Source organism: Diospyros lotus, chromosome 1, assembly GCF_014633365.1.
Source record: "Diospyros lotus cultivar Yz01 chromosome 1, ASM1463336v1, whole genome shotgun sequence".
Lineage (NCBI taxonomy): Eukaryota > Viridiplantae > Streptophyta > Magnoliopsida > Ericales > Ebenaceae > Diospyros > Diospyros lotus.
In genome coordinates, this window is record NC_068338.1 from 25,559,825 (window position 1) to 25,570,148 (window position 10,324).

Below are 10,324 nucleotides of genomic sequence, written 5' to 3' on the forward strand. Positions count from 1 at the left end.
TCTTAGAGTATAAGACTTCAACTTTTGAGAAAATTGGAGGAGAGTTGGATTTGTATGTAATTCATATATATATATATATTTGTAAACAAATTACTATTTTTACAACTTGAATTTATCTTTCTACAACATAAAGGCCAAAATTCTAATATGACTGTGAAAGTGATAAAGGGACAGTGATTAGGTGAGCTTAAAGAACCCTTTATCCCTAAAAGAATAAGCTTTAAGACATGAGAAACTTACAGATCATGTCTAATTAATGATGTTGGAATAATGGCAGGGGATAAAGAGAAGTGGATTATGGAATTTCTATTAATGGAAGAGAATCTTAATGTGGCATGGTTTTAGGTGAAGACAAGGAATGGATGCTGACCCATCGACAAGAGGGATAACACCAAACCAAGCATTGAATTGAAAATACAACTTGGCCTTCTTATTGCTCACTATTATAATGTTTTTGATAAGAAATGATAGATTTAAATGTGTAGACTTGGACCATGTAACACTCTGATTACCTTAAATCTTTAAATCTGCGTTTCAACTTCAAGTGGTCAGTTCAATGATCACTTGCCCTAATGTCAAAGAATCAGCTCTTTACCAAAATTTCTTGTTGAAATATTCAAAATCAATTTAAAATAATTATTAAAACTGTAACAGTTTGGCTTAGTTGGATTCAGAAAAAAGGATCAAGATCATGCATGCATATAATTAAACTGGTATTTTTTTAATTACAAAAACTCAAATAAATCATTTTTGTTTTCATTTTTATCCAAAAATACTAAATAAACATTAAGTTATAAAGATTTTAAGATAAATTATCAGTCCAAGAAATAGGGTCTATCATGTTGCTAACAGAACCAAGAAGTAAACTAATGAATTGATATCTTGACCAATTCAAATATTTTCTTTATAATTTCACTATATAAGATGGAAGGATTTTAACTTTTGAACCCATTTAGAGTTTACAGTGAAAGATTGAACAATTTTTTCAAAATAAACAAAAAATAAGCTAAGGGAAAGCATAGGTTGGTACTTGAAGCTCTGAGGAGATCCATGAAAAGGCCAATGGGAAAGCACAGACGGTTAGGGAGAGAGACAGAGTGGAGTAGGAGTCAGTGATTCTATTCTAGTGGATTCATGCAAGAGACCCCACCTTCCTTTGCATAGAAAAGGCAACCAAAAGTGAAATCATATTATTTTAAAATTTTAAAATAATTATCATGAATTTTTAATTTTCCACAAGATAAAATAAAATACACAAATGATTTAAGAATAATTATGTTTAGTCCAAATTACACCAAGAAAGGTAAATCTAAAGAAAGTGAAATCTCTATCCAACCTTTGCTTTTCATGGTCCATCATTTAAGTTTGTTTTGATATAAATATTCTATTTGGATATAATATAATGTTAATTAAACTAAAATTGTAAGGTAGGATGGAGTTTAATATTTTAGTTTAAGCATTTTTGGGCTTCGAAAACCAGAGGCCTGACACAGGTTTGTGCAAGGACAAGATTTTCTGTACCCTGGGATGAGTTTCAAATCAGATAATAATTGCCAGAGAAGGCCATAAAGCAATCCCAACAGAATACTCAACACCTTTCTTCACAGAGGAGGGAGGGAAATGAAAAGAAAAGAAAAGAAAGAAGATAGAGACAGAGACCCATGAAAGATATACAAATTCAAAGCAAGCAAGTGTCCTAGCAGAGGGTCGGGGAAGAGAGAGAGAGAGAGAGAGATTTGTCTTTGAGAAAAGGAGACTGGGCTCTCTTGTGTTGGCTACTTGGATACATGGTTTGACTGGAAACCCAAAGCTTCCATCCTTTTCTTGTTCTGCATACGATTTTCTCAGCCAAGAATTCCAGGGACAGAGACAGCAAATTCCACTTGTAGTTTTCCTGTTCCCCTGATCTTCATCTTCAACCATCGTTTGTTTGTTTGTTTTTTTAGTTTTCACTTAACCTGTGGAATGATTTTCAATATTTCACCATTTTTGTAGCAGATTATTGATCTTTCTGGAGAAGCTTGAGAATGGTTTGAAGTCTAGAAGTTTGCTGCATGGCTGGTTTATCAGGCTCAGGACCTTCAAACCATCATCTCCCATTTGCAGTTTTCCATGGGATCAATAATCCCCCTCCTATAAGCTTCATGTATATCCATTTTGTTTCCAATTTTTTTTTATCTCTTTAAAAGTATGGGTTCCTTTTTCTTTCTTTGCTCAGATCGTTTGTTTGACGCAGTAATCAAGAAGGATCCGGTCTTGATTTCGGAGAGCTGGAGCAAGCTATTGTTCTGCAAGGAATCAAGATCAACAGTAATAACAATGAAACTAAATCACGTAAGCCTCCTCCCCTTCCTCCTTTTCTGACGTACTTTCAGAGAGAGAGAGAGGGTTTTGGGTTTTCCATTTCCATTTGCAGTAGAGTGATGAAACTGGAGAAGCAAGTTGAATGGCGTGGGGTTTCAAACAAGGAAACTAGGCCAGCCTGCATGATTTACTGACTCCATAACTACTGCAGATGGAAGAAAGAAAAAAGGGGGATTAGGTTCCCTCCTTTTGATATATATATAAAGCTTTGTCTTTCCTGTTCCTCAAGAGATTTCAATTTACTTTTGCGATTCTGTCTATGCAGCAGCTTTATTTACAGCCAGCACCAGGTCTACAGCAGCTACTCTGGACATGTTCCCCTCCTGGCCTATCAGATTCCATCATCCCCCAAGAGTATTGAGTTTTTTTTGTTTTTCATATTAAACTTGAAAACCCATTAGAAAAATAGGGTTGAAGATGGCCATTAGGACAAAATTTTAGTGGGTTTTTAATGCAGGGAAGCTCAAAATCAGGAGGGGAGAGTACAGACTCAGGTTCAGCAGTGAATAACAACACTTTATCAACTAAGCCTGAGGTTCATGTAGAGCCAGAATCTCCCATGAGTAGTAGAAAGGCATCTTCTTCTTCAGATCATCATCACCATCATCATCACCATCACCAAGCTCATCAACAGCTTGAGATGGCAAGTGATCATGGAAGATTATCAAATACTCAACCAGCTGCAGGTCCTGCCATACAGGCCCTAGAAAAGGTTCTTCACCTCCTCTCTGCTGTAGTACTCAAAAGAATTGGAATCTTTGTTGTTATCTCTCTCTCTCTACTCAAAGCTCAGATCCCCACAACTTTCAGAAGATCAATCAGGCAGTGATTTCTGGGTGATTTTCTGACATGAAGACAGACTAGTAGAGAGAGACGTACCTTCATCTATTTTTCCCATAGGAAAATTAAAGGGAGTATCTTTACAGTAGTTGGCACTGTTTTCCCACCAGATTATTATGATAATGACCTCCTTTACCCATTCCCCAAAACTTCAGTTCAAGTCCTTGTGGGCTTCATTATTTGTTTATTTTTAGTTTTGGGAATTGGAAACTCAAATCAGATTATGTGTTAATGGACCCAAAATCCACTGGCAGGTAATGATATAAACTAGCCCTTGTAATGATCAATCATCTGACTCAGAAGAATCAGCATTCACATCAGCATCAGATGATGAGACGTGCTTGCTTATCCAGGAAAGTGGAGATTCAATGGATCTCTCTTTCTAAGCATTAAATATTTTTTGGAAGAAAAATTATAAAGATCTCCAAGTAGATCCTCCTATCTTTTAAACTTAAAAAAACAGAAAAACAGAAAAACTATCTTTGAAATGAGGTTTTCTTTGTTAAATCAAACAAGTAAACTGTTGCTTCCCTTTGCGTGTTGCAGAGGAAAGGACCTGGTTCATCTTCAACAAAAGTACTTGATGCTAAGGTAATGATATGCACATTAATTATTTTCCTTTTCTTTTTTTTTTTTCTGAGATCAAATGCTGCTTGAACTTCAATTAACGTGTTGCAGACATTGAGACGGTTGGCTCAGAACAGAGAAGCAGCCAGGAAAAGCAGACTAAGAAAGAAGGTATATGGCATGGGGGGTCTCTTTCCTACTTATAGAATCCAGCCCGAAACGTCTCATATTCTTACAATTTTTTGGCTTATAATTCTGAAACCTCACCTACCAGCTCTCTCTCTCTCTCTCTCTCTCTATATATATATATATATCTATATATATGGAGCAGGCCTATGTGCAGCAGCTAGAGTCAAGTAGGATAAAGCTGGCTCAGTTGGAGCAGGACCTTCAGCGAGCTAGAGCTCAGGTTCTCATATTGTTTTGAAGTCTGTGTATTAGTGTACATATATCGAATGCAAAGCTTATTATCTCATAAACTTTTTGCTAATCACAGTTGTTTTTTCCCTTTATTTCAATCTGTGTTTGTGGGGGTGGGGGGCTTTAGCAGGGATTGTTGATAGGTGGTGGTGGAGCTGGTGGAAATATCAGTTCTGGTGAGTCCCTTTTTGTAATTTAAATTTGTGTGTTAATTTTTACCTAAAATAGCCTTACTTAGAGCCAAAGGATCCAGAGAGGAAGTGCCTATCTTGTCTCCTGGGTTTTTGGTATTTGCCTTAGATTGTTGGCTTTTTGACTGGACAATACTTGAGCTTAGTTTTTCTTTTTATTCATGTTTGTTGTTTTCACGACAAATACAATTGGAAATTTTGTAAACTAGTTTTTTATATGGCTTGAATCCATATAATATATTTTTATAAGGGGTCATGGTATATAAATTAAATAATTATCTATACAGTCATCTTATACAGGATTTGCTATGTTTGCGGTTAATTTGTGCATTTAGATAGTAATTCGTATTGCAAGCTTGGCTTTGTTTGAAACCACCCAGTTGAAGGTTGTTAAGAGCAAAATCTTTAGCACATTATTGTGTACTTAATTACTTGGTACTAGTAATTTTATTTATTCAGTGACACTCAGGAAGTGTTACGGCTACGGGTTTTCGACCATAACAAAAAGGAAAGAGATTAGACAGCTGCTCTTGTTGATTTCACTGTTGGAATTATGTTGCAGGAGCTGCAATATTTGACATGGAATATTCAAGATGGTTGGAGGATGATCACAGGCACATTTCGGAGCTCCGGACGGGGCTGCAAGCTCATTTACCGGACGGCGATCTGAGGAGAGTTGTAGATGGATACATTGCTCATTACGATGAAATTTTCCAGCTGAAAGGAGCCGCCGCCAGGTCCGATGTCTTCCACCTCATCACCGGAATGTGGACTACTCCCGCGGAACGTTGCTTCCTCTGGATGGGTGGTTTTAAGCCCTCCGAGCTCATCAAGGTTTTAATCAATCATCCTCATCACTTGTGTTGTGCTGCTTTATAGCGGAAAATAAGGAACTTGAAAACTGAAAAAAGGGTCATTTTCATAAGTTGTGAGGAGTTGTCATGGCATCAACATATTTGCATTTCCTTTTCATATCATGTCAATGATCCCATAACTGGCCAACCACCCTATATTCCAAGTTTTTTTTTTCTTTTTTGTTTTCCTATTCCAATTACTTGCAGTTAAAATTACTTGATTGAATTAATATTTTCCATCTCTTTGACTAATTATGGGCTGCTTTGGATGTTGGTCAGATGTTAATCAATCAGTTAGACCCATTAACAGAGCAACAAATTATGGGCATTTGCAGCCTCCAACACTCTTCACAACAGGCTGAAGAAGCCCTTTCCCAGGGACTAGATCAGCTGCAACAGTCACTGATTGACACCATTGCAAGTGTTTCCATCGACGATGGCATGCATCATATGGCTATTGCTCTCGGCAAGATTGCCAATCTTGAGGGTTTCGTTCGACAGGTAGTTAATCCATTCCAATCAGTAATACTAATTTTTGCGCTCTTAGTTAGACAAACGACACAATTTTAAGACTTGTTGCTGTTGTTTTACGACTATTTGCATAGAGGTTCTCCATGTGCCTTCTCTCTTTCCCAGGGAACTGAACGTCGTCTCCCACTTAATTGGAAGGAGAGTGCCTCATGGTTAGTGTTAGGGTTATGGACCCATTTATGCCTTTGGTGGGAATGTTTCGTTGTGAAGCACTCCCTGGCTTTATATTGCTCCTTGAAAGTAATCATGTGTTGAGTTTGAATATGTACAATTGGTTGCAAGTTATCACTGTGTGAAATAATTTCTAAAAAGATACTTATAATGAAGTTCTAAACATTGATTTACTTGTTGCCAAGGCAAAATCACCGCATCAAAGGATAGGTCAATATTTTGGCAAAATTAATCAAGCATCAATGGTTTTTGTGATAATTTTACTAATTCTTTTTGTATAAAAAACATGGCTTGAATAATGTGACAGTAATTTTTATAGTAAATGATATATCTTACTGTGTTTTAGCTTCTTACGGAAGCTTGATTTGAGATTTCGACGTTTGACTTTTGTTGCCGCAAATGCTCACAAAGAGATTTCATTTTTCAACAATATATGTGCTTGCACACATGTCAACTATATATAGAGGCAGATCTCAGCATTTGATGAGTTTTATACTTTGATGATGATCAAACAAAAACATTTGTGGATTAAACTTCCTCCCAGCCCCTTTAAGGTCAACTTTGAGCCTTGATATTGTGTCTACTTTCATACAAGTTGAAATATTCTTGTTCTTGATAGTTTTTCATTGAACTTGTTTCTATCAAAGCAGGTTTGAAAGTGACAACTGTTGAATTGCAAACCCTTGATAGACCAACCCATCAGGAAGTTTATAAAATAGCTTCCCACATCTTAATCATATGAATAAATTATTTGAGCACTGATCAATCATACTTTTTCTTTCTTCTCTAATTTATTGTTTATATTGCTAGAGTAAATTAATTCACTCTTTGATAATCCAAAGAATTATAAATCCTGCTTATTCAAGGCAACAACCAAACTCTTCATTTCAACTTGTATACGATTATGGCATTAAGTTTAATTTAATGTTTACATCTCAATAATTGTACTTGTTAATTTCCTTTTTTATTGTTTAGATGGTAGACCAAGTTAATCCATATGCTTTTATGATAAAAAATTGTAGGCTGATAATTTAAGACAACAGACTCTTCATCAACTGTGTCGGACACTGACGGTTCGACAAGCAGCGCGATGTTTCTTGGTGATTGGCGAGTACTATGGTCGACTACGAGCCCTAAGTTCCCTTTGGACATCTCGCCCTCGCGAGTAAGATCTAAATCCTAATATCATGCACATGCATGTATATATTTTGTGTAAAAAAAATTGGTCCTAAATGAAGAATCAAGGCTGCTGTAGTTTAATGCATACTTAATTAGCCGAAGGAAGAAAAAATGAAGAAGCAAGGTGAAAATTGTAGCCTATGTCCACTTTATATGACTTAAAGGTTTGATATGTTTAGTCAAAACATTTAACGAAGAGTACCCTAAATCCTGATACCATCTACATCATCATAACAAGCTAATAATTAAGCTCTATTGTTAGAAAAGAAGGCATCTTGTTTTTGCCATTTAGATTCATCACTATTAGGGTTTTTGGATATATTTTGTGGGGTAATCTCTCTCCTTTTTTTTTTTTTTTTTTTTAAGTGGAGTAATCTTAGGGTTGACATGTTTCAGGACCATGATAGTTGATGACCACCCGTCTTCCCAAGCAGCCATGGAATTACAAATGATGCAATCAGCAGCTCAGAACCACTTCTCCAGCTTTTGATCAAGATCACATTATATATATATATATATATATAAGCCAAAGAAGCCGTGATGACGATGAATTCTCCTAGCTTTTGGCAGACTTGGCGTTGGATTTCTTTAATTAAGCTATTTTAATTAGGTGGGATATATAATATAGGGCCTTCTTTTTATATTTAACTTGTTTTATTTTTCAATATCTTCATATTTTATGTAACCTTGTAAATTGAATATCAGATCAGGAAGCTTGAGTAAACAAAGAGATCAAACAATATTGAAAAGTTGTCGTGTATGTGTGTGTGTGTGTGTGTGTGTATTTATTTATAGATAGATAGATAGAGGGATAATATAAACTGAGTAGCTTGTCTTAATTAATGTGGAGACTTCTTCTTAATAATTGATAGACAGAGCTGTGCGGACATTGTCTTCTTGTAGAGCATAATGCAGAATAAGGGGATTAGAAACATTAAAGTGGTTGTTGGTGAGGGAAAGGTGGGTTTGTTGCTCTGCATGCATTATCATTTAAATGAGTTGTAGTGGAGAAGAAGATCGATTATTCTAAATGCATACACAGAGAGCGAGAGAGAGAGAGAGAGGGGGGGTCTTGAGTTGTGGAATTAATGGACACGAACAAAATGTGGGGAGAAGGGGGTGTTCATTCTAATGCCTTTTAGTGAACAAGGAGAGGTCACTCATGAAGCTGTACGGTTTATTCTAAGTCGTTGCTCTTCGGGGCATGAAGAGGCCATGAAGACTGATTAGAGAGAGAGAGAGAATAAAAGACAAACTAAAAAAGAAAGAAAATTAAAAATTTATTTTTATTTTTTATAAAAATGACATAAGAATGATACAAAATAAATGATTTCTCTTTTCCTCACAATCATTAATGAATTATTTTATTTCGTAAAAATTTAATATAAACTTAAGACTGAAAGATAAAAAATAAACTATAACTATCAAACACTGTTCAATAAATTTTTATTTAAATTACCTAAGTACGACCACTTCAACACTTCAGTATTTGTAACATTTTCGAAAGGGCAATGAAGGCAATATTTTAACTAAATTTTTATTTTATTTTTCTTTTTGATTTCTTTGAGAAATAATACTGTTGGTTTTTCTCATTATTTCTTTGTTTTTTTTTTTTTTGGTTTGAATATATGGTGAGGAATTTATTAAGAATAGAGCAAAATGGCACGCGGCTTTGACAGCTCCACAGCAACCAGTATCCATCGCCTCAACAGATGACCAAACAACAGCCCCAAACCAACCTACCCTAATCCAAGGGGAAGAAGATAAATAATTTGTAAGTAAATAAAATAAGGAACTTGCTATTTGGATAGAATCTATCCATATAAAATTGTCTTTTTTTTTGTCATTTTAATTATTGATGTTAGGATAATTATGTCATTTAACATTTTATTTACCAACAATACCCTCTCTATTTATAATTCAAAATTTCATTCTCTCTCTTTTTTATTAAATTTAAATTTTAGTCTCTCACCTCATTTAATAAATTTTTAGAATTCCAAGAGTCACAATGGCTTTAAATACGGATTATTCTACTTTGCTCGAATTGAATTGATTTACGCACGAAATCACTAAAGATATCAAATAACAAAAATATCAATAATGAAACCCACCCAATAATTCAGGTAAGTCCCAATTTCTGGCAGACTGCATCTAAATGCAATCCGCCAGATGCAGTGCTGGTAGATGCAGTCCGCCAGATAGCGAACTTCATGAATGAAATAAAATAAAAATTTGTAATACAAAGAGAATAAAAGTTTGTAATACAACATAGATGAAGTTCGCCTGTTCAATTCAAGGTAATGCGACAATTTTAAGATGATAATATTTTTATCATTTGATGTCTTTGTCATCTCGTGCGTCAATCAATTTGGACAAAATAAAATAATCTATGAATGAAATAAAATAGAAGGAGAATGCAAAGATAATACATTGATTACAGCCAATGGTGTGCTGCTACCTAAGTGTCATGATTGTCATTATTCATTTTCATAATTAATTTTGTTTGCTTTGAAAATTTGCAGCTTTAATGTGTTGGCAGTAGTTTTAGGCGAGAGTTTTAGGTAGGAAAACATACGAGTGAAGAGTTAGAATTTTTATAAGGTTAAAATTGTCTTTCTGTTTTGTTTAATATAATTAAAATATTATAAAATAATATAAAACAAGCATTAAATGTTATTTGGATAGATTCTATCCAAATAGATTTATCGATAAAATAAATACTTACCTATTTATAGATATAAAATAAATAAATAAATAGATTGACATACAATATCAACGCAACCTCAACCTCATAATTCAGCTAATACATTAATTAATTAATTAATTAATTCAGCTTCCTGTTCTCATCATCCTGTCAAGGGTGCATTAGCATGCAGTTCTTAATAATTAATTGCCCCAATCAAACAGCTCATCAACCATCATAATTGATAATTAATAATGAGATGAATATATAGTTAATTTAGCTTTTCTTATGATAGTAAATTAAAAAAACACAAGTAATTAAATTTTTCTATATACATGGTGTGCCCAATTAATTAAGTTAGGGAGAAGAATTATATATAATCAACCGCCCATAAATAGATTTAACAACCGACCGACCTCCGGTTTAATTGACGTGTCAGTCAAAGCTCACCACGAAATTAGTTAAACACTGTAAATTAAAATTTTCTATTGATGAAGAGATCATGTTGTTCTCAATCACTATAT

General features: G+C 34.5%; 1 protein-coding gene across 5 annotated transcripts; it reads left to right on the plus strand.

The window, feature by feature from the left end:
- Nucleotides 1-1,537: 1,537 nt before the first annotated feature.
- On the plus strand, nt 1,538-7,918 carry LOC127792134 (transcription factor TGA9-like). 5 transcript variants are annotated; one of them, XM_052322534.1, is made up of 13 exons: nt 1,538-1,885; nt 1,999-2,146; nt 2,237-2,334; nt 2,633-2,718; nt 2,822-3,076; nt 3,751-3,795; nt 3,883-3,942; nt 4,103-4,180; nt 4,319-4,367; nt 4,945-5,216; nt 5,516-5,737; nt 6,961-7,103; nt 7,514-7,918. In XM_052322534.1, exons 2-13 carry the CDS (start codon nt 2,055-2,057, stop codon nt 7,605-7,607), a joined length of 1,494 nt encoding a protein of 497 aa, XP_052178494.1. In that variant the 5' UTR covers nt 1,538-1,885; nt 1,999-2,054; the 3' UTR covers nt 7,608-7,918. The 5 variants fall into 5 exon arrangements, with proteins under 5 accessions (XP_052178494.1, XP_052178475.1, XP_052178466.1 ...); XM_052322515.1 differs by having other exon boundaries at nt 1,539-1,885; nt 1,996-2,146; nt 2,630-2,718; XM_052322506.1 differs by having other exon boundaries at nt 1,540-1,885; nt 2,630-2,718; nt 7,514-7,917.
- Nucleotides 7,919-10,324: the final 2,406 nt, after the last annotated feature.